The sequence below is a fragment of the Nipponia nippon genome, unplaced genomic scaffold (assembly GCF_047370975.1).
Source record: "Nipponia nippon isolate SJK-2023a ecotype South Korea unplaced genomic scaffold, ASM4737097v1 scaffold_1, whole genome shotgun sequence".
Taxonomy (NCBI): domain Eukaryota; kingdom Metazoa; phylum Chordata; class Aves; order Pelecaniformes; family Threskiornithidae; genus Nipponia; species Nipponia nippon.
The window spans coordinates 131,942,302-131,966,891 of NW_028262290.1; the positions used below are offsets into that span (position 1 = coordinate 131,942,302).

At 41.0% G+C, this 24,590-nt stretch overlaps 1 protein-coding gene across 2 annotated transcripts; it reads right to left on the minus strand.

Annotated features, from left to right (window-relative positions):
* Window positions 1-676: 676 nt before the first annotated feature.
* GPNMB (glycoprotein nmb) lies at window positions 677-19,502 on the minus strand. Of its 2 annotated transcripts, none has more exons than XM_087773241.1 (11): window positions 19,209-19,502; window positions 14,080-14,229; window positions 13,217-13,360; window positions 11,748-11,927; window positions 10,498-10,656; window positions 9,719-10,027; window positions 8,391-8,486; window positions 7,586-7,688; window positions 6,485-6,693; window positions 3,967-4,054; window positions 677-3,132 (listed from the first exon to the last, which is right to left on the minus strand). In XM_087773241.1, the coding sequence occupies exons 1-11, from the start codon at window positions 19,276-19,278 to the stop codon at window positions 2,979-2,981; spliced, it is 1,662 nt and encodes a 553-aa protein (XP_087629367.1). In that variant the 5' UTR covers window positions 19,279-19,502; the 3' UTR covers window positions 677-2,978. The 2 variants fall into 2 exon arrangements, with proteins under 2 accessions (XP_087629367.1, XP_009464791.2); XM_009466516.2 differs by having other exon boundaries at window positions 8,391-8,513; window positions 19,209-19,501.
* Window positions 19,503-24,590: the final 5,088 nt, after the last annotated feature.

Genomic DNA, 24,590 nt, shown 5'->3' on the forward strand with positions numbered 1-24,590 from the left:
TCTTTCAGGGGCTGGTGTTTTTTAGCCTTAGTTTCATCTTAGAAATACTTTTGGTAAGAAAAAAAATGTTACAACTGATGAGTCTCTTAATTGTGTGCTGTAAAAAGTGTTCAAGAAGAAAAGGGGGTTTTGTTCAAGAACAAAGCAAGCAGTTTGAAATAATACTTCATTTTTTAAAGTCATTTTTAACAAACTTGTTACCCAGCTAATGTTTCTGTTTCTCTTAATGACATATTTGAAAAGATGTTGTTTCTAAAGATGATGTACGTTTATGTTTGATGTCGTTCTTTAATGTTATTTCTCCAAAGGGGATGCCTGAAACCTGTCTTGTAACATTTGCTGACATTCACAAATCTGTCGTTTGTCAGCTGTTCTTGCCTTTGAAGGACAGGAAGTCCGTTTGTATCCTGATCTGTTCTGAAATTGGGTTTCTCAGCTGTCATCTGGTTGTTAAGAATGTCTCCTCACTTCTCAGGTTCGTGGTGCCATTGCACTGAGTACACTTGAAGGGAGAGTGCAAAAACTGCTAGATAACCAGCGGTAATACCAGATGTGCATAAGTGAACTAAGGTAAATCCAGTTGTGTTTTCTGGAGGTAAATATTGTTTTGGTCAGTAATTAGGCAACTTGTCAAGTTGCTTATCTGATAGTATCTCATTCTGAGACAAAGGAAATGTACTCTTTAAAATTGTTAGATGGTTTATTTGTCAATGCAGCAGTGAGATTCCATTGTATAAAAGTAAAGATGTATGAAATGGAAGTTACAGCTAAAAAAGCAAAATCAAATTATAAAAATTTAATATTCTGACATGATATTTAAAGGAAGATAGTGCAAGCTATTCTGTATACTTAGGTTAAAGGATAAAAAGTGTTCTTAAAATATGCCAGAAAGTTGGTTGCTATGCAGAAGCCTAAGATGTTTCTGAGCTCCTAAAATGCAGTGTTTTGCTGAAACAAGATGCTTTCTGCATATAACCTTGGTCAGTGGTAGCCTGTGTCATCACTGATCCTATAGCTGTGACAGACCTTATTTTTTCATGCTGCATTACAGGTCATCTTAAGCTTTTGACTAACCCCCTGTCCTGCTTCAAGCCAGAGCAACAAAGACAAATTACAGTTCTTCCTGTCAGCAGTCTGCCTGGTAACAGAGGACATAACATTCAGGTAACAATTTTTGCAGGAAATGTGTTTTCTGTTTAAGTCAGAGAATATGTTTAGATAATAGTATGTTACATATAAGGAAGATGGAACAATGGCAAATATGGTGCTTTTAATAATATAACTGAAATGGCCACAAAAGAATTAAAACAATTGGACAACCTGGAAACAAAGAAGAAAAGAGGCTGTTGAGTTTTATAACTAAAGAACTACTCTCACAGGTATGTCACAATCTGCGCTTTTTATGTCCTCAAGTCATTTAAAGGTGTCCATGCACACTGGGGAAGTGGTAGTGAAGACTACATTCAGACTGTGAATGATGAGCATTTGACAGGTCTGCTAAGATACCAGGCAGATATGTTTATGCTTATATATCGCATCAGGAACTGGGAACGATATGTATCAGAGGTGTTCCAAGACACAGTAAATAAGCTTAGTATATTGAAATACAGATCTTCAAAGAATTCAGTGCTTGGAAATGGATTGCATAAAGTCATTTGCCTAGCCCCCAACTGAAAGTTAATTTCATTTTGATTGTAAGCTTCAATATTAACAGAAAGGCTCTTATGGAAAATGAACCATTTAAAGCATTTTTTGGTCCGTTTTCTTGCAGAAGTTTAAACTTTCTAAGCTGCATCATGCAAAAGCAGAAACTGGAGCATAGTGCTTTGTATAGATTGAGGTTTTCATTTCTTTGATTAAGCGGTCAAAGATGGAGGGATGGAGGAGCAAGCAGAAATTAATGTATATCTTTACCGCAGGAGGGAGAGGAATGGAAAGAGAAGGGAAAAAGGGAGTCGAACGCCACCCCTTCCTGCTACGACCCTCATTCTGTTGACCCTTGCCCACAGAGCACTGATCTGCCCTCTGGGGAGCGGTAGTGCCAATCCAGTGTCTCAAGACCAGCGGAAACAAAGGAGACAAAGACAGCATCAGCGATTGCATGGAAGGATTTTACATGGGACTCAGAGTAAATGTTTCAACAGGGAGAGCCAAGCAGATGGACCTCATCAGTCCTGTTGCTCGGGTGCCTGTGGTCTGGTTTATAGGGAGACTCGTGCACTGGTAGCCATGTCCAGTAGGAAACTAAATGTGTCCAGCCCTGTTTTCTGGCCGTGAGGCCAACTGGAATGTAATGAGCTGCATCCATGTTAGAGAACCCTGCAAAACACGGTGGCTGCTGCCAAACTCCCGGTGGGGAACAGTGCCTCCGGTGGTTCCCAGAGTCTGGGGTTTGCTTGGTGGGGAGCTAGCCTGCCTGGGGCAAGACTGTGCTAGGACCTCCTGAACAGTGTAACAGTGTCAGCACTTCGGTGCCAATGCCTGGGAATAGGCCACGGCACGTTTCATTCCACAGACATAACATGTGCCTGCCCCCCGTGTCTTTCTTTCTAGCGAAGGCATGAATCCTGTTATACTGGACTGTCTATTTAAGACTAAGTATTTACAAGTTTGTTTTTGTTTTGTGGTTGTTTTTTTTTTTTAAAGTAACCTTTTTTTTCCCCTCCAGATTATGGATCTGATTAGTGTTGCAGGTAGTTAACCTAGGATTAAGAAAATCCAGATAAGGGGGAGGGGGGCATTAGTTATTCAGAAGAGTGTATCCTAGATCACAAGCAAGAACAGGAAGTGCTCAAAACCACCTCATTGTTTTCTACGAAGGACTATTTTACTATTTCTAATTGCACCAAGCCCCCAAAAGTTACCATCCCATCTATATGTGCTTTCACCTTACCCCCTGGATTTTTTATAACAGGAAGAAAACCCCATCAAAGTTCAGATATGAGTCCTGTACGTAATCTAATAGTCAGACTAAAGGTTTAAACAATGCCTGGTTTGCTTTTCAGCAGAGGATTTCTCTCAGTGCTACTAGGGAAGAAAATTGCTTTGAAATTGCTGAAGTAAGCGGTTAGTCCCTCCTGGTTCTCTGCTCGTCCTGCACTTCTCTCAATAGGCTTGTATTGCTTGTATCGCCTGCAAGGAATGTGCACAGTTAGTTGCTGAAAGACATTTAAATGAAAGTCCACATTTAGCATGTGACCAGCGCATAAGAGAATTAATCATGTATTCATAACATATTTTCTCTCCCGCCCTTCCCTCTTCAACCCCATCTAATGGTTAACAGCCATAGGTCAGTAGTGGTGACTAAGGCCTGGTTAATGAGAAGGCTCCGTTGCTTAGTGGCGTACCGTTGCTCTGTGGAGGTGTATCTTTCTCACCACTGACTGTGAAGGGTGAGCATACTCTTGACTCAGACGAGTCTTGGTGCAGTCTTGGAGTTTCATGAGAAACATCCAAGCTAATAGTGCAGTAACATGTGCTCCTGTTAACTACTTTCCTGAATGCCCAGCACCTTTTTCCCCAAGAATTTATCTGTCAATTATTTAATGAAGAATTTTGATGATTAATTCTTGATCTGTCAGTCATTCGCAAACACTTCTTGTAAGAGTTTTAGAGCTAAATTAAATTTCTGTTTGTTAGGTTTTACTGCATATGTAAATCACATGCAGTTCGAGTTTGCTTGCTGCTTACGTGCAGTTCCCAGGCCTTCTAGTATTACTATTTGTGCTTATGGGCACAGAATGTAATTTTCTATGAAAGTCTTTAACATTTGCATATTTTCCAATGGTTTTGTGGCTTAGCCAGTAATCTCTTTTTCTTGAATATTTGCCAGAATATTTGTGAACAACAATAAAAAAGAAACAAAAACATAGCTAATGCAAATTCAAGTTGTTGGTTTTGTTAATTTAAACTAATATTTTTGACAGTTCCTTGAACTGTTTTTAATCCTAGAAACTAGCAACTTACTTGTAAAGGACAAAAGCCCCAATGGCGGCAAACACTGCCAACAAACCAAGGAAGATAAAGACACCTTCTGTTGTTCCTGATGATGATCCTAGAGTTCAGAAAGCAGTTTGATTAAAAGTTAGCCACATTTTTACGGTGAGGTGGATTTTCTAAAAAAGCCCATCATTTTTACTTGATTGCTGTAGAGACTGAAGTACACTTAATACTTCTAATATGCTAAGTATTGGAGGTCAGTGACTTTGGCAGGAGGTGGTGCTTTCACATCCTAATCGGTTTAATTCTTGGTTCCACCAGAGTGTGAGTTGAGCTTTGCCAGTTCTCTCATATGAGCCATGCTCCTGAGACACATGGCTGCCCTTCCAGCATGGAAGGGAACGGAGGGTCTTGCTGGCACCCCACAAGGTGAGGCTAATTTGCTTCTTGCCAATTGCTATGCTAGGGCAACATTTACACTGAGAGTATGAGAGATGCAGTCTCTTTATAATCTTTAATATTAGAATCAGCTTCAGCTTTCTCTTAGGGATGATGGCCAGAGGAAAGGGGATAAAAAAGGAGTTTCTTAAATGTTATTGTTTGTTGCAGTTCCATATGCTAAGATGGCAGCGTGTGCCTGAGAGCTTGATGGACTTAGGCTTGTTTGCCTTATCCAAGAGTTGAGGGCTCTGCTTTTTTAACATGCTCATTCTGGGAAATTAACTTTGGGCTCTGCCTGTCATTGAACTCTGCCTTCTGGTTTGCCATCAACCATTCCACTCACATCTACTCCTAATTCCATCGAATCTGATGGAAGAAGCCAAATCATTACAGGGATTTTTTTAAAATTTGTGTTAAATATCTTAATTTTCCGGTCCACAGGCTGTACCTTTATTGAGTTTACTGACACTGAGACACATGCTTGGTCCTCCCATTAACAACAGTATTTATACAAGGAAGTCACCTAGAGGTGCATGCTGGCTTACCTTTCCAGTTATTAATTTATAATTGCTGTCTATGAAAATCGAGATATCAAATCAGGGTTTACTTGGTACATGTGCCTCATATATTTCTCAGTTTGTTGATACAGTTGTTTGTGAAGGCTTGACCTCATTCCTAGTTTACACAATGTTTTTGCTGAGACTGTAGAGATATGCCTTACTTTATGAATAAGGTAAGTCCTCGGACTAGTTTGCAAAGCAACACTTACTGATGGGATGGGTCAAAATCACAGGGTTGCAACCCATTCAACAGCAGTTTAAGCAAGTTAAGAGTGGATGCCTACAAAACCCAGGCACAGTTCTGCCAAGTTTCAAGGGCCAGATGTTTAGGCACCAAATACTCAGGCACCAAATTATGGGATTTTCAGAAATTCATAAATATTTGCCTTCTCTTGAAATGAATGGAAAATTGTGGCACATGAGAGATGTTTGCAAACATTAGGTGGGCTCCTCCAGAAGATGACTCAAAGCAGCAACCTCTCTTAAATCCTAATTCTGCTTTGATGATAGTGGAAGCCCCAAAGTACAACTTAGGTTTGCCCTCTGGAGGAAACCTAGGAAGACCAGCCTTGTTGGGCTAAAGTTAGCCTCTGTGAATACAGTTTTGGAAAGTCCTACTGCATGCTTACTTTCATCTTTAGGAGCTAGAATGCACTTACAGGTCAGGCATTGTGTCTTAGTCATCATGAACTGATTTTGGTACAGCTAAATTTATACAAAATCAGCCAAAAATACTGTGGCAAATGACTGCAAAGGGTCAGTTGCTTGGCTGATAGTAATTAAAGAGTTCAGTAGAGTCGCTAGGACATTGCAGTGGGAGGTTAGGAGGCCAATGGAGTGGGAGCAGAGAGACAGCATGATCATTTCAACTTCTGACTGAGGCTGAGTTTAATACCTGGTTCTGTCAAAGACTGCTTGGATAACCATGAGCAAGACACAGTGATACTCACCCAACCAAAGGTAAACCTGTTCCGAAATAGTCACCCTGGGCAGACTCTGTAGTCAATGAATGTTACACAGATCTTTCCAGAACCTGATTCATCTTATCCTCATGTAGAAATAGAAACCTGGTCAAGGTCAGTGGGCTACAAAGAGGGCCCAGGGCGGCCAGCTCAGCTGCAGACTTTGATTCTGTCTCAAGTGAGCTGAATTCCTCTCTGTTTCTACTATTTCTCCATGTGTGGAGTAGGCTGGCTGGCATGTCCCCCACCTGCTTTTCTGCCCAACAGAGTTATTCTGTGGAAAAATACATTATGGCTTAAGAACTGTTCATATTCTGTGATACTGAAGGGTTTGTATAATTACTGTACTCACGGGATCGTAAACATAAATCAAACCAAGTTCTAACATCTAAAATTCCTGTAGGGAAAGAACCGTCCCTTTATCTTTGCATGGACTCTCACACAAGCTGGCGCAGACTCAGCTGAGGCCTCCAGGCATAAAAAAAAACCCATATAAATTCCTGTGCTCTTTCCCCCGGCAGGGAAATGAACACAGGGAGAAGCAATTCACAGACGACCCGCGTCTGCTCTGTGTGGACTCACCTCCTCCATTTACAGAAATCAGCGCGCTGGCAAGGGCTTGACTTGTGTCATCCCCCAAGGTGATGTTTATACAGTATGTTCCAGGTTCCTCAAAAGCTCTCCTGATGGTGAGTAAGCATTCATCAGTGACAATGACGGGGTCGCATACCACACTCTTGGACACCTGGCACGTGGGGTCAGAAACTACTGTGCAGACATCTGTGGGGAGACTGGGATGGGAAGACAGAGCACATTGCATCATGTGGAGTCCTGTTAGCCCAGTTCACAAACCCATTGCACGGATCCCCCAGTTTTATGCTGGTGCCTGTTTACTGAAATCAGCGGCACTATAGTGATTGAAGTGTTTTATTAATATGTTATGTGTATATTTTATACATACCTATACATACATGTAGATTTTATATAAAATGTGTATATACAAACTATATAATTATCTGCTTGCTTTACACATCATTTAACATTTTATGGTGGTCACAGAATTACCTGCCTCAAATCAGCTTATAAGGTCTGTTACCTTTAATACACATCATTAAGAAAGGAATGCAGATTCTTATATGTAGTATCATGTGCCAAAAAAGTAAACACTAACTTAAGAGAGGTTAATTGTTTTTCAGTTGCATTACCAAGATGATTCTTGTACTTTTCAGTCCTCTCAACTCTAATCCCTTCTAGGAGCTAGGAATATTAGTGTAATGTTTTCCTATCCAAGAAATTGCTTGAACACACCCATTTACTCTAAGTGTCAAAAAATCATGGCCAAAAAGAAAGGGTTTCCTTCCAATTCCAGTAGACTGCTTCCCATTTTACAGTAAGTGCTGAAATCTTGTGTTGGCCAGGAAAATATAGAATTGTTTCTCCTCACTAACTAGTTCTCTTATTTTTACTGAGGTTTGACATTTGCTCTGAATCCTGAGAGCCTGGCAGTAACCTTTGTTGCCATAGTTTACAAATGAGACTTGCATTATCTTTAGTTCCAGTCAAGAAATAGAAACACTGCAGTTCCCAACTTCTGTTCATGCAGCTGCATCTAAGTGCAGACAGCGTTCCAGCACCTAATTATTTTTAAAGAGGGAAGACTGACAGTTTCATTCACACACTTACCTCCCTTGGCAGGTAACAACAAAGTCAACCAGTGAGTTTTCAGCTTGACTTTCTGTCATCTGGATGCTCATCATCTGAATAATATTTACCTCAAGGATTCCCTCTGGGAGAGGAAACAGATGTCAATGGCAGGACACATGACAAGCTCTGAAGTCTGTGTGTACAGAACCTCAAGTGTTTGGCTGATGCTCAGTTGTCTTGTTTTCCATAACCTCCTCTTGAAGGGTTTGAAAGTTTGAGAAATTTTCCAGTGCTTTCCCTGTGAGGCTGCTCCTTTCTGCTCTGCTTTATTTTTCCATTATTATTATTATTTACTTATTTATTTTACTGAATCACTTCCTGGTCCCACTACCCATGACTTCTGTGCATGCCAAGGTCAGTTCAACCTTACGTGATCGCCCCAGGCCAGTATGCTTCCAGTGTGGCAGGTTCAGAAGCTGATGATATAGAAAGTAGTGATACGGTGCACATCCCCACCAGGCATTTTCCAGTCCAAGTGCCTGGAAACACCACATGTAGCATGGGGGCAGCCATCAGCAGGCATCCAGACCAAGGCCCAGCCTCACGTGTCTGAAACCAAGGGGCCATAACCTCTGCCGCTAGGTCCTGGCAGAGCGCGTAAAGAAACCAAAGTTAGCTGTCTGTACGTTAATCTTTAAAAATGTCAGCTGGGTCCAAGAGAAGGATCTTACTGTGGGTCTCACGTATTTGATAAAAGGGAGCCTAAATAAACATTATCTCTACCATACATTGTTGTACATTATTAACCCCATTCCTCCGTTCAGGTGTTGACCCACATCCTTACCTACGACAGAGATACCAGTGCTGTAGTATCCATTTCTGTAAATATGGCAGCCTCCATCAGGATTATCTTCCATGGACTCGACAGTGGTAGAAAAGTCTGAATTAGAAGATGCTTCAGTCATTACTGTTGAGTTGAGGGAGAAAGAATAGATCTGCAGCTTTAGAACAAGTTCTGCTTAGAGGTATCCTGAACATGGCCATATGTTTCAACTGCATTCATTACATAGGTCATTAATGACTTTGGTTTGCAGCTGTGCAGCCATGTATGTTTCTGTATGAGATCATGGTAATAAGCCTTAAAGAAAACACACAAGCCCAGTTGTAGAACCCTGGAGTGGCCTGGGTAGCCTCACTCTAAAAGCCACTTTGCTAGTCACCCATCTCTGTGAAATAAAAGTGAGACTGCAAGGTTTGATATAATGAAACACTTCTTTAAAATTTGCAAATCAATTATAGAAGAAATCCAAAGGCCAATAAAAGGTTTAAAATGCTCTCTTTGAAAGCAGGTATTTTCCCATTGCTCTATATTACAGCTAGTGGAAAAATGAAGAGGGGAAGTGGTGAAAATTATATCTTTCCTTTCATTTTTCATTCTCACTCAACATTTTGGTAAAAGAACATATTAAAATTCTGAAATTTGAAAAATATAGCCACATTTACAATTTAATAGTAGCAGTATTATAACTACCCAGGCTTAAACTGCAGGCCTTTTGCAAACCTTAAAACCCTCTGAGGTGATAAACCAATGCTGAACATAATGAAAGTTATTCTGAAATATCATAGTGCATAAATTTAAAGTGGAAAAGCCATTCTGGGTTAATGCCACGTGGAAATCCTGTATTTTGGAATATGAGAAAGTTTTTTCTAGTTCAATCCAATCTCATTTAATTTTGTGTGGAAGTTAATGCAAACCAGAAAGGAACTGGCTGTAAGAGTGTTCTGAAATACCTCTTTCTCTTTTAAAATATACATCTTACCTCAGAAGATGACCCTGAGTAGGCAAGGCTAAAACCACTTGAACTGGTGTGGTAGAGGGTATAAAAACAAATTTATATGTACTGCATGTCCACCTGAAGACCTCTGTGTGCTGTCAGTGTGGTGGTAGAACTGGATGTGTAATGTGTTAAATGTGTAAGTAAGTGATCCCTACCATAGAATCATAGAAGAGTTTGTGCTTATTGACTCTTTCTAAACCAATTTATAGAGGGTTTGCAGAGCCTTGCAGCTCTTTCATCGATGGCAGTAAAACTTCTAAAGATATGAACTTAAAATATCACAATTTAGAGTTTTAGCATAGCTCCTAATATCACTGCTGCTTGATAAACTTACCTGCTGAGGTGGGGAGTGGTGCAGTGGGTGTTACTGGCATGCAAGGTACGGGTATAATGGCTTGGACAGTTAAATTCAGAGTGAAGTTTCCTTGCAGAGTATAGGTGTGAGACGTAGTGGAACCGCTGGCTACAAATAAGCCACTTCCATCTCCAAAGTTCCACTTGTAGGAGATGGCAGAATTATTAAGATAGTAGCTGGGATCATGGATCTTCACATCAAATGTGATTGGTGAGTCTTTGATAAAAATGGAGTCTGAGATGTTGCGGTCATGTTTTTGGAACATACTCACAAATGTTGGAATTTTGTCTGGAAGGGGAAAAAAAAAAGAAGTAAATAAATAAAGCATACCTACTTGGCTGCAAACAACAAACAGCTCCAAAGTCCCCGAACAGCAACAGTCAGAATGTGAGACATTAATATCTTTAACACGGGTTTCTGCTTTAATTTGATTTACTGATCTGAGGAGTGAGTGTCAGGAGGAAACAGTTACCCAGAAAAGTATGGGAACAAATGAGGAATCACAGGCATCTGTGGAAGATTGCATTTCCTCTTGTAAATCATTTTTCATTACAAAGAAGAGGTGTGACAACTGAGCTAGATACAAAGGTAGATTGCACTACTCAAGGCAATTTACCAGAGATTCCACATTCATATTAAAAACCTTTCTCAGGCCAATGTCTTCTTTTTGTGCCAGATGGTGCTTATGCTGAATTCTTTTAACACCTGAACAACGAATACCCCCAGTATTTGACTACAGTTTATTCCAGCACGCTCACCTGTTACAACGTAAGTGGCACTTGCTCTTGCAATTGGAACATATGCTGGGTGCCCTCTCCTGTAAATGGATACCACCATCGTGTGTTTGCCAAGAGTGATATTTGCTGTGTTGACTGAAAAGCTTGCTGAAGATTGTCCAGTTGTTTGGTGGTACTGACCTGAAACAGAACATGAACTTATATTTTCCCCTTCAGCCTAGCTACAAGTTGTTTTAAGAGAAGCAATATCTCTGTGAATCTTGGATTGTCTAAATAAAAATAAATAGTTTAGAATTGTCTTTCAGTTACCTGGCAGGTGTTTTTGGAGGACTGAATACTTTTACAATGTGTTTACTCCCATTATTTTTGTGGTTTTTTGAAGGTGTCAGAAAGATGTCCCAAATTTCACTAATCTAAGAAAAATTTGCCAAGGCATCTACATCTTTCCAAAGCAATTACATTACATTAAACCGTTAGGGTTATGTAGTGGATGGTGTTGCCTCTTAAGCTTTTTAAGTGATCTTGTGTTTGTATGCTTTCAGTGTAGCAAGAAGATATAATACCTCTTGCTTCCTACCCTAGAGCCCTTTGTATACGTTTGCTTATTTGTAACAGCTGATTGAGGTAGGTAAATAGTATCACCTCTGCGTAAAATTTGGGACATTATTATTATGACTCATGCTGATACTGATGATAATACTGATTTAGCCAAGCTAACTTTAGCTACATACTAAATCTTAGTATCCTATGTCAGGAATAGCCCAACCGTTACATACTCGGGAGCTGAAACACTGAAAATCAGCATCTGTGACGAGATCAGTACCATACAGTCAGTGGCAGTTTTCACATCCCCAGAGGCAAGAAGTGCTGCACCATTAAACTGATCTGAAGATATACAGCGCAATGGTCTCTCTTAAATTTAAGAATCCAAAGTGGCAGTGAGCAGTCAACAAATCATCTGACTGACCTGCTCGGATCCTCTGTTTTCCTAGAAAAGGATCTTGAGTACTACTGAAAGGAAATTAATTTTCTTCAGTGGTAGTACTGTGAATGCAGATTTAAAGATAATCTCCTGGTAATCCATGATTTCCGGACTGAGCAGTTGATGGCCTCTCTGGAAAGTGGGGAAAGAATTTGGGATCTCCACTCGAAAGCATGGAATCCTTTTTAAAGGACTTTTAATAAAACATACTCGACAAATGAGTTAGTGTACAGAGTGAATATAAGCTTTGCAGCGTCAGCCAAATGAAGGGACGTGTTGCAGTACTAACCCAATGTGTGAAACACGTAGACAAAGTTTCTTCTCCTCCAGCCAGGATAATGAGGGAAAGGCCTCCCGTCTGGGAATACATTATGGCTGTGGTTGCTTGTGCAGTTTTCCCAGCCACAGCTGTCGATCCATTCAGTCCAGTTGTAGACATAGACTTGCTGATCCTGGGAAGCTGGAGGATCTAAGTGTAGAAATAAGACATGTTCCCGGTCAACGGAGAAATGTGCAGAAAGTCAGGAAACAGGAGGCAGACACACCAGGTTACAGCAGTTATTGCACTTAAACAGGTGAAGGGGTATTTTTAGACTGATATTCGTTTTTTCCAAGATTGTGCTTTGTTTGGTTTTTAATGTAAACACTGAATTATTTTGGCTTGGTGTTGTTTTATTTAGAAGCTTAAAAAATTTTACTGTCTCATGGGCCAGACGGAATTTAAAATTGGTTGCCTAAAACTTGCTGTCGACTACACAGGACACTACTGTTTCACTGGAGTTAATGGGGCTACCTGAACATTTGGCAAGCAGAATCTAAAGTTTTAAGTAGAAATAGCAGCCGTGGAAGCACTGTGAGGAAGTGACTTAGTTTGTTTTGTCAGAAAAGTTTTCTATGGCACCTTTAAATAGCTTAGACATGAATTTCAGTTCCTTTCTGAATAACAAAAAGACAGTTTCCTTCCCCAAACAGCACAACAGATATTAAGTAGAGAATGGTTATCAGCAGTTAACAAAACATTAGACAGTCAAAAAGTAGAACTCAGGCTGACAAAAAATTTGCTGATATGCCTTGAAATGAAAATTGCTTTGATCAGTAAAAAAATTTGTTGAACATCTATGAATTCAGAGGAAGAAAGGTACAACAGTCTGTTTTGCTCTAGATCTGGCAGCTTCAAACATTGGAATTATGATAGGTTTTTTGCGCCGTGTAACAGTAAATAAGATAAAAAAGGTGATTCTCTGATGAAAAGACTGCTTGGTTTTTAAATTATTTATTTTCCTGTTTGTTTTTAATTCTTAAAAGTTGGGAATATGAGATATAGTCTTTCTTGAAGGTTTTTCAAGATGCAGATGATGGTTAGTGAGTTCTACAATTCCTAATTGAAAAAAAAATCTCGATTTTATAAATAGACAGCTTTTTAAATTTGGAAGAAAACAGTGTGACTGTGCAACCTTGCGACTGAGCTGAAAAGCAGTAACAGTTTTGTGAGGAAGCCAAATTAATGTCACTGTTTTGGGAAGGCAATTTTATAGTGAAGGCAAATCTTAAATTACCTGGCCATTATATATAGCGGGTGCAGAACAGTAAAAATACCACAGTGATCTTCTGAGGAAAGAGGCTGGTTAGACACGAGTGTAGTTATCAGCTAAAAGCAACATGGCTGTTGTTCATAGGGTGCGCCTCTGATGTTTTCAAAGATTCATGGCATGTTCACACCAGCACCATAGCCAGACTTGTGTACAGTGCGTTACCTACCCTGGATACAGTTTCTCTTATATATTATGTTGCCATCATTATCTTCTATCTGGCACTTGGGAAACTGGAGAGTCACAACAAAGGTCATGGTGGATCCTACCAGTGCTGGGCTATCAGTGTCCAATTTGGCTGTCACCCTTCCGCCTGTAGAAAAGAAAATTGGTCTTCACTGCAGTAAAGGATGCATCAGAGCAGCAGCTACCTTCAACTGTGCACTATTTATATTAGAAATGCTTTATTGATTCCTCTGTTTCCAAGGGGTTTTGTGCTCCTAAGTCACTTGCACTCTTATCAAAACCCCAACTGAGAACAATCAGAGGAACTCATCGTGTCCCCCCACATCACTTACTGGTCTGTCATTCATTTCCTTCTTAGAGCTAAGAATATGGGTTTTTTGCCCATAGGGGTCAATATATTCCAAAGGAGAATATTTTTGTTTCTCCCCAGGGATACAGCCTTTAGACCTCAGCTCAGACCAGGTGATAATAAACAGGGTCTTCACCGAAGTTGTCAAACTGAAGCCCGCGGTGCCCTACTGAGGTAGCAGTTGAAGCTACCTGTCCTCTAGGGCACGTTTCAAATAATGGATTGTCCTAGAGCCCCGGTCATCCGTACTGCTTAATAAGTATTAATGTCTGAGACTATGAGTCCTGGGAAAGCATTTACTGTAACAACTCACTGTTCTGCTTCCTCAGACCACGTGCTAGGAATGGTATCAAAGCCAATCATCTCAAATTTGCTCTTTCTTGCAGTGGTGGTGAATATCGCACCTATAAAAAAGCACTATAGCACCTGCACTCTTCAGTGAGGTGGATTTTCTGGCCAATTTTCTCAGTGTCTTTGAAATGCCTATGTGCAATCACCTTTCCAGCAGTCTTTCCATCTGGGATCTCCTTCTTCCCAGAAAGGATAAAGCTTTTCGTTCCATGTATTTTGATCACTAGACCAGCCTTGTAGCTTCTTGTAGGATGTGACAGGAGAAGTTCTTCCATTGCTCAGCACATCTTGAAACCCTGGAGAGAAAAACAAACATGCAATGTAATAGCATTTTCCCTACCACCCTATAAAGACATTGCTCTTGTGCTGAACAGCGTTCTTATTACGGCTATAGTCTTACACTGATTAGAAAACGCTTCACCAGTAGGAAGTTATGGAATTTTATCATTGCAGCTATAAAGACATCAACTATGACCAACATAAAGACAATTCCACCACTGACAGACCGACATTTTTCTAGTTGCACTATTGCAAGCTTTCCAGAGAAAGAATAAAAAGGTTTACCACATTTTGACTATACCAGAGCAATTGTTTGTATGAATGGACATAACCCTGCAACAACATCAGGCTAGTTGTACAGAGGTTGCTTGATTGCCGACTGCTTTGTGTTTGCTCGGTAATAAATTTATGAGTAAGAGGCTAACAGGGTAAATTCACTCTGTGTCTGAGTTGTGCTCCAGTGGAAGTTATGCCAGGAATTAATTTTGACCCAGTGAAGCTTCTTTGGTGAGCTGGCTGGTGGTTTGGGTAGGAGGGGTGGAACCAACTGTAACAGAAGCTGGTATTTCCAGAAAAGGAAATTTAGAGCTGAATAGTAAATTCAATGTGTTTATAATACAACAACAAAAACATATTAGCTTCATGTCTATTACTTTAAAATGGCTCAGATATTAAATAACTTTAATAACCTCTTTCTTCTCATATTACTACAAATGATGGGCTCAAACTTTTCCCAGGCCTTCTAGGATCTCTCTTTCTGTCACAAAGAACACATAATGAAAAGCAAAGTAAGATATCTAAGTAACATGTAGAAACATGTCAACCACTGTAGGATGCCATAAAAATATGTTCGTAAGTAGGCTCGTAGGCAGAGTTACATTAAAGCCTGGGGGCTTTAAACAACTCTGCCACGTTAATCAGGTAACTGCTGGGCATGCCATTCTGTCACAACATCAAGGGAGTTAGGATTTCTGCTTTTCATGGCTTTATTTTAAAGGTAGCTGATGCTGAATGCCTCTGAGATTTATATCCAAGCGCAACAAAGAGCTGGATGACTTCAAGGAAAACGCAGAGACCTGTAAGAAGGGCAAGAATGGCCCTGTGCGCTGTAACGTAACTGGCTGTGCTGGAGTTTCTCCGGGTTTTGGAAAAGGCACAGAGCAGGTGTAGCCAGTCTAAGCACGGTCTTTATGGGCATGTGACTCCTAATTTTACTGCAAGGGAGAACCAGAGAAACAGCACTGAAAAAGAGGCAGGAGCTGTTTTCTCTTGATGTTTTATTGCTTAGTGAGATTTCTGCTGGGCAGGAAGGACTTCCCGTGGCCAGTCCCATCTCAGTGGTCACTCTGAACTGATGCTGGTAGCTCCCTCCCCAGTCTTGAGGACTGAAAGGTTCAAGGAAAAGAACAGATTTTGCACTCAGAGACATAGTCTCCCACAGTGTTTTGCCCTACAGGAGCTCCCCACAGTCTCACTTAAATCACTTGAATCAAGTCTTTCCTGCAGATTTAATATATTTTGATGTGAGCAAAGCATAACATCATGACTGGTATTTACTTAATGACCCGTATCACATGCTGTATTGTTTTCAGTCTTGGTCAGAAGAAGAGTTGGGTAATGTTGTCCTTCAGAAACTTTTCTCAGGAAAAAAAACAGATTAGCAACTATAAAAGTATTTCACAAAAGCTTATCAAGTTCAATTACATTTTAGGTCATTAAATTAATGTGCCATCTTATTTGAAAGTAAGTGGCTAGGGATTTTTCCTAATTTCTTTTTCCCATTGTCTTTGATTTTATCTAAAAATTATTTACTGAATAAAAATGTTTTGATTTTGTCAGATCAAAACATTTCAGTCATTTTTTTCCCCCAAATGCTCAATTCATCAAAAAGAGCTGGAGCACTTTTAACTTTATAAATGCTTTTAATTTTGAATTTTCAATAACAATCCTTGAATTCAGAAGTTATTTTCTTGTCCAGCTTTGGTAATAGCTGTGGTCACTGCTTCTAAATCACAAGCTCCTTAGGCATTTCTGTGCCTCCCTGATGTGCTTTGTTTATTTCAATCGAACATAAAACATTTCACAAGCTTCAGGACAAGACAAAGACATTTTTTCAGATGAGCAGAGACTTCAGCACTAGTTTCTCTAACACATGGCACTGAAGATTTTCAGTTGCTGAATTTAAAGGAACAAAAAGCTTTAATGTATTTCTTCTTTAACAATGAAAAACACTCAAGAACAGATGTTGATCATAACCAAAATTAGAGCAATTCAGTTCAAAATAGACAAAGTAATACTACACTCCAAGGAAATGATTACTGTAATAGTTTTAGTGAGGTGATCGTAGGAGAAAAGCTCTTATACTCTGATTGACTTTCTTCTTTCTCATTCTGGTTTTCATTTTGGTGAAAAATGTAGCAAAGACAAGAAGTTCAGCATTTTCTGTGATAGTGTGTTAGCCATGAAAGAGAGAATGAAAGCCAATGTTAGAACAACAGCAATAAAAAGACGACCCAGTTAAAGAGGATGAAAGTGTATTAGAAGTAAAAAGGCTGGTGTTATGGCCAGGCTAGGAAGACAGAAGATAGTGTAAACTCTCTCAAGTTACATGTGGAAACATGATAAAGCAGGACAAAAAAGAATTTGAGGAACAACTTGCAAAAAACATAAAAACTACTAATTAATATTTTTTTCAAATACAAAAGTAGTGGAAAGCTTGCCAGAAAGTCTGTGGGGCCAAAAGATGATGTAGATATAAAAGAAGCATTCAGGGAAGATAAAGGAGGAAAGTCAAGTACATTAGTTTACATTTTCATTCACAAAGGAGGAGCATAAGAGGTTTCTGTGCTAGAATTTTCCTTTACAATGATGGAGAACCTCTCTCAAAATGAAGTGTTGGCACGAAAAAAAATAATTATAAAACAAATCAACAAAATGAAGAAGTTGTCTAGATTGGGTGGCTCAAAAAGTCTGGTAGTTATTCAAGAGTGAAATAAATGAGCTATTAACCATAGCATGTAACATCTTGCTTAAAACTGCTTCAGTGGCCGAGAAACAAAAGTTGGCAAATGTGATGACAGTTTTTAAAAACACTTCCAGGGAAGATTTAGAGGATTACAAGAAGTCTGAGGCTCAAATCGGAGAAGCTGGTAGAAACAGCAGTGAAGAACAGAATTAGCAGATACAGTGGATTAATATGATACGCCGTAAAATGACTGCATTCCTCACAAATATATTCGAGTTTCGCTGAGGGAGCCAGAGAGCATGGGAACAAGGCTGACCTGCTTGTTATAGTCTGCTTCAGTTTCAGACGGCATTTCATGAGGTCCCTCGCTAAAGGCACGTAAAAGAACTAAGTTACCGTGGGATAAGAATAAAGGATTTCACGTGGATAAATAATTGGCTAGGATATATGAACCAAAAGTTATGAATAAGTGGCCAGTTTTCTCAATTGTTGAAATAATTTAAAATGTTCATAATCTGGAGAACAGGTAAACAGTAATGTTCTTTAATCAGCTGAAGACAGTGTCGTAAAGTAGTAGAGGGGAGGACTGTATAAGACTCAATGACTCAAGAATAAAACTATATGAAATTCAGTATAGTTAAATGTAATGTTAGTTACAGAACGAGGGGCTCTAAACTAGCTATTGCCACTCAGAAATGAGATCTCATAGCTTTACAGTTTTGAATGCAGTGCTCATTGGTAGTTGTAAAAACTAGGAAAAGGCTAGATAGAGAATGAAGATGAAAATGTCATTACAGCATTGTATAATTCCATGTGCGTTCATGGCTTGAACGCTGTATGCTGCTCTGTTCTTCGCAGCTCAAGGAGGGTATAAGACAACTGAAAAAGTACAGAGGAAGGTGGCGAGGATGCTACAAAGGGATATAATTGTTTCCGTATGAGGAACAGCTAAATAGACTGTGTCTTGAGCCTGGAGAAGAGGTGACAGAGCAGAATATAAGAACAGAATCACGAACAGCATGGAGGAAGAAGCAATTTGTCACTATTTCTGAAAGTACAAAAGTTAAGGAGAATTAAATGAAACCAGCAGGTTACAGGTTCTACGCACATAAAAGATATTTCTTCATGTAAGGCACAGTTAAGGTGTGAAAGTTCTTGCTGGCAGGATGTTGTGTGTGCCAAAAATTTACACGGGTTGCAATCAAAACCCAAGTGCATGAACAGGTAGAAGAAAAGTCCAGTAAAAACTGTTAAATACAATGACTCTGCATCTGACAGAGGTAGTTCTGGTGCTATAAATCATCAGAGGCTGAGAAAGTGTCCTGAGTAAATACCAGTATACACTTGCCCTGTTACACATCTGTTACTGTTTCCCATTGGAGATAGGTCCAAGGCTAGTTAGATGCTCAGCTGGACCTCAGCTTTTAAGGTCTTCAGTTTCCTTACTGTAGATTCTGGAATTTGAGCCTAAAATCCCATTTCTGGGTTCCCAGCCCTGAGCTCAGGGAGTCGACCTAAGACTCGAGTCAACCTGGGAGCCCAGAAAGAAGCAGAGGACCAGCTCAGTGCCTGCCAGCCGTGGCTTGAGGATCTAATGCCTTGACTGGGCTCCCTGAGGTTGGGGATCCACAGGTCTGGGTGTCCCGGCGGGGAGCACTGCCTCTGACCTGGCCTCTCCCAGCCACAGCTGAGCTGAGCAAACTGGGAGAAGTCCATTCTGCATCTGCCTTTTTAGCCACGCTTGAGCTGGGGAAATATTATTAGAAATTTCTTGAAATGAGCCAAAGCTTAGCTCCGGTCAGCTCTGTATCTGTGGAGTGCAGGGAGCAGCTAACTGAACAGCTCTTGGCATATTGCTCCAGCTCAGGTGACATTTCTACCCAGAGCCAGGCAGCCCTGAGGTGGAGCTAGCTGTCCCTCACCGGTTCCCAAGCACAAGCAACCGCTGCATGTGCAAGGAGCAGCCATTTTTACCACACTAGCTCAGGACATCGAGGCAGGGAGAGAGGACGGGGTGAAGGAAGCACTCACGTGTGGCGGCAGCACACAGCACTGCTTCGGCCAGGAGCAGGAATCCGAGGTGGCGGCGAATACCGCTCATGGTGCTGGAGGCCCTGCGTCGGCTCAGCGCACACAGAGGAGCAGAGAGCGCCCGGTGCCTGCACACGGTAACTCCTCTGGTCCCCACTGAGAAGTGAGAATGAAGTTTCTCTGCTGCTCTGCTCTCCGATTAAATGAAGGGCCCCAGGACTCATCATGTGATGGAATTAAGCAGAGATGCATGATTTTGTCTTCAGCTTCTTTCAGCTCATGTGCTTATGACTCACTCCCTTTGCTTTCAGCATTCCCTGGGATTTCTGAGAGACCTGTTTAAAGCCACACCATTTACCTCGCAGGCATTTTTATACTAGTTCTGCACTATGATCAATTTTTGTACTTAATTTGTTTTTAAATTAGGAATGTTTATTTCCAGAAATCCAAATTAACTTTTGCCCCAGCCTGATTTGCAAGTATTACTGCAACAGCTCACTGCATTTGATGGACCCATCACTACTTAACCGTTTGTCTCCCCACATGCTGGGCAACAACTCTAAACTAAATGGAGACTGGCTAATTCTAACACATCCTTGGACTTGGCTACTGATCAGAGTTGATTGTTATGGAAAACATTATCTAAACATTTAGTGGGCACACGCGTATACCTTCCATCCACGGTTGTACAACACGACACTCCCATGGTTAGAGGTGCGATCACAGACCATATGTAGGGATGGCCAGTCAATACCTAGCTCACAAGTTGCCATGACCTACACCCAGACAAGTACTTCACTGTATCTACTTCATGGTGTGCAGAGATAAAGGAAAAATAGACTTATTTTGCTGCCCAACCTAATAATGAGGTATAACCAATGGCTCAAGAAGAGTTGGGTAATACAGGCAGATGGGCAAACACTGCACTTAGTGGTTCAAATTCAGGTTCAACATGCTTCACCAGCCCAGGTTTTCTTCTGCAGGCAGTGCAGCAACTGAATTTCATTGCAGCCCTGGCAGCCTTGTGAAGCTTCTTGCTTTTGTTTGCAGCAAAGAACAAGCTTTGGTGAGACAACACGGCGTAGAAGCAAGTATGGTCCTCAAGACAGGAGTTCACTGGTGGTTTCAGTGATCCCAAAGTATAGCACTGGCAAGCGAGACACTGGCTAGCCAGAAACCAGCAAGTTGGGCAACACTAAAGCATTTTTGTTTTGGGCAGGGCAGGTGGAAGTCTCTAAGTCTAAGACACTGTCAACAGAATGAAGAAATTGCCCAATGGAAGGAGATTTTAGAACTATGACTACTTATTTTTATTTTTTTTTAATTTGTTCTTAGTTTCTTCCATTTTTCTAGCATTTTCTATTAGCTGTGTAAGTTACTGTCACTATCTGGAGTGCCCCAGCCAGCACTGCTCTCAGTAACGCAGGCTCTGATGTCCAGTCCTGTGCATCTTGCATATGTAGACTCCGTGCTTCAGCACCCTTCTGGCTGGAGCCAGCCCCTGCTCCTGCCAGCCAAGGAAAAGGGTGAAGGCAACAGCCCTAGGGATACCAGGCTTGTTTAAACTAAGCCCTCATTATCTTGCAGAAAGGAGAGGGAGCATAAATAAAAGTCAAAGCTGTGACTGACTATGCAAAAAAAAATCATATGACTGCAGCATCCTCATGTGATTGTTGCTTTTTTGTTATTAAATCAGCTACATTCCCAGTTGAAATGTCAGGTTTCGAAGCTGATCACAATTATTTTTTTTAAAACATGTGGGACATTAACTTTAATTGCACTCTTTTGTTTCCAGGTTGTTGATCCTAGAAGTTAAAAGTGACCTTCAAACACTGTGTTTCAGCCCTGGGGGCCTGATCCAAAGTCTGCTAGGGAGAAAGGAGGTTTGAACGCTCGTTCCCACAGGGTTTTGAGAACCTCCAGAGGAAAACCGCTGACAACAAATGCCTGTTAATTAAAAACAAAAATTTATCAGCCTAAAAACAATAAAGTTGGTTAGGATGGAGTTTTTTGCCATGTTATTTGATACATGAAATTGTTACATAAATATTGAGTGACGCTCTCAATAAGGGCCAGCTGGTGGAAATTATTAAACACGTTGTAAATAGACTTCAGGGGCACTGAGGATCAGGCCTGCGGTTAGAGGAATCCAAACCCACCAAGCCTGGGGTAATGACTAAAAGGTGGCCGTACTGTGACGCTCCGGTCCTTCGTGTTCTCCCTCCTCAGCTCTTGGGCCTTAGACTACATATTCCTGGAGGGCTGTACACAGGAAAAGTTTGGATCTGCTTGTGGTACGGCTGCAGCCGGCAGCGTTAGCAAGAAAAGAGGAGAGGAGAAAGCCTTGTGAGAAGGGAAGAAAGAGCTAGGAGGAAGAGAGATGTAAAGGGAGTGAAGAGAAGAATAAAAAAGCCAACAAAAAGTAGAAGTGAAGACTGAAGGGACCATCTGAAAACCGAGCTGACTTCTCCAAGCGTCCCAGCCGGAGCTGACTATGTCTGAACATGAGTCCATCTGAAACACCGACGAGTTGATTGAAACTAGTTGGTCATCACCAGATCTTAAATTAACTTGATAGTTTTTACATTATTATTCTCGGTTTCGGAGAAACAGCTTTGCAGTTAAAACAACTGAACTGAATTGTGCAGCTGTAAAAGAGAAAAGATTTAAAATGTATCCTAAATATTCTCCTAGCAAAGAAACACACATTCAGAGAGATTTAGGGCTTAATCTGACAAAGAAGTGGGTGGGTAGGCCGTGCTTGGTACTTCACAGCTTTAGCGCCGCAGTTATTAAAACTCATTGAGGAGATACATATCTCTGCTACCTGAAGGCCTGTCAGATGACAGGGTGTGAGCATATCATGTGTACCTGCATGTCTGGACTGCGACAGAGCTGGCACGCTCGCACCGCTATCACACTGCCATCGCCACAACACGAGTACAGGAATTGTTAATCACTGCTCACAGGAACTTAAAAAAAAAAAAGAAAAGGAAAAAAAAAGGGATTTGAAGAATGAACTTGACTTTTGGCCAAGCCAGCAAAGGAAAATGAGACGATTTTGTTTTGGCAACCAGGTATTTTTAGGTAAATGCTGTCTGCCATTACCAGTGGTCTCTCAAGGGAACTCTGCTTAAGGCTGGACAAATTCCTTTTCTGGGAAGAAATCATCTGTGTCTCGCTTCACATGGGGCAGTGGCCATCAGCTGACTGAACCAGATCTGTAAACAAAGCTACATTAGCAGTCTGCAGTCTGTCTTGATTCGCGGGGGAAAAAACCTCTACGAAAGCTCCTGATCAGTTTATGGCACCATCCAGCTCAGTTAATCACTGAAAAACGAATTAACCCTTGCAACTGGACAAACAAGCCTTTAGTAATTCCAGCCGTCTTCGTTTTTTGCTTTTGTGGTAGCTACACATTTTACCATTTTTTGTGGGAAGGTATTTCCTTACAGTCATACTTTTCTCCAAATTTCTGTGTTGGGGCTGAAGTTTTCCAAACTTGGCACTTGATCACAACATATAATTCTGGAGATTTTTTTGTGATAAAAGTCATTTTTGGCCCGATTTCCTCTAGAGGGAAGGCTCGAATGAGCACACCAGCTCTCCACCTTTTTAGGGTGTCTCTCTGTTAGTCCCTCCCTACGAATGCTAAACTCACTGCTCAGTCACAGCCGTCTGTGTGACAGAGTGCCCCAAAACGCCCAACGAAAGTAGTTTGTGGGGAAGGGAGGGGAACCCAAGAAATCGTCTGTGGCGCTTTGACATCAGCAAATCCTCACGAGCGCTCAGCCTTGAGATACAGACCCACAGCGCGCCCCGGTCCGCTCATCCCCCACGGGTGGCCTCGGCTTCCCTGCCCATGGGACTTCTCACCAATTCGTGCAGGTGACCAGCAGCTGAAGACAAAGCACGATAACAGATACCGACCCTCCAGACTGTACCACACATCTTTTTTTTAAAGGTGTGTAAACAAAGCGAGTTTAGTCAATGTCTCTAGGCAGGATTTTGTTGGTTTTGTTGGGTTTTTTTTAAACTGTGGTGTCAGTGCAAGGAGGAGGTGTAGCTATCCTGGTAGTCCCAATGCTCTGCTGCTGTAGCCCATGGTCTTCTAAAGGCCTCTGTAAGCTTCTGGCTCACTCTGCGCGCACCTCAGCTGACCCATTTTCAGTTTTGAAGCTGCCACAGTTCATTTACAGTCTGGACATTGGTTTTACTGTACTACTTTTCTCGTACTGATTTAATGAACTGTTAGTTACGTGGTTTATAGTCACAATGATTCATCAAGGCACAGTCGTCGTCCAATCAGGAGAGCAGATAATTGCTGTGAAAGTGCATGATTATGACTGTGTGAGACCCATATTTTACATCATATTATAATAAAATCCATTCAGGCCTCCCTGTTGCTCAGAGAGGTTTTAAAAGATAGGTTTTGTATCATTCAGCTCAAGAGAGAGCAACCAAATTATCGCTGAAAAGTTCTGTTTTCTCTAAAGGCATTCATTGATATTTTGGCTAGGAAAAAGAGAAAAAATTCTTCCAAAAAAGTAATCCAGGAACAATCAAACCAGCAAAACCCAGCCAAAAAGGTGATGTATCAAAGAGAATTTACTTAACAAGAATATCTGCTGTGTAATCATTTTGGTGGGAGGACACTGAAGGAGAAGTAGTCTCACAGCCAAAGTCTGCTCCTTTAAAGCTTTTCTAAGAAACAATATACACTGAATGTACTCAGTTGTACCTTATTCCCTCTATATGCTATGTTTCACTTACTATGGGCTGGAGATAAGAGTTCCGCACAGAAGCTCAGTTGTTTTATGGTCCGGTGAAATTGCCTTGACTGCTCAAGAAGTAATCTCAGCACTTCCCTGAAACAGGAGTCAGAATAAATGAAAATGCTGGCAGATTAACTTTAGCATAATGTACTCTTTAATGTGTTAACAGCAAGAATATGGGTAAAATTCTGCATTTTTTTGGACTGTATTCCCATTGACTCCTGGCACTAATTCAGACAGTAACCTCTTCCTCAGAGGCTAGACCCGGCAGTGAATACACAGGCAATGGAGAGGGGAGAAAAAAGATGAATGTATTATATAGCAACCAGCTTTCTATCTAGAAGCCCAGTTTAGATAGTAACATTTATGGCATAAAAGGCAGGCAAACTCTGAGCAAGAGGAGCTGTTGCGCTCCTAGTGATGTGTTGCTGTCACCCTAGAACTTCAATCCACCTGGATCCTACTTCTGTGGCTGACAGCATTGAGGAGGACTCATTTGGGGGCCTGGAGGGAAACAGAAGGAAAAGGGTCATATGGGTTTTGGTTTAGTTTGTTTTTTTCCAAGTTTACCTGCTGTCACTTGCGCAGAGTGGTCACAGCTTGCTGG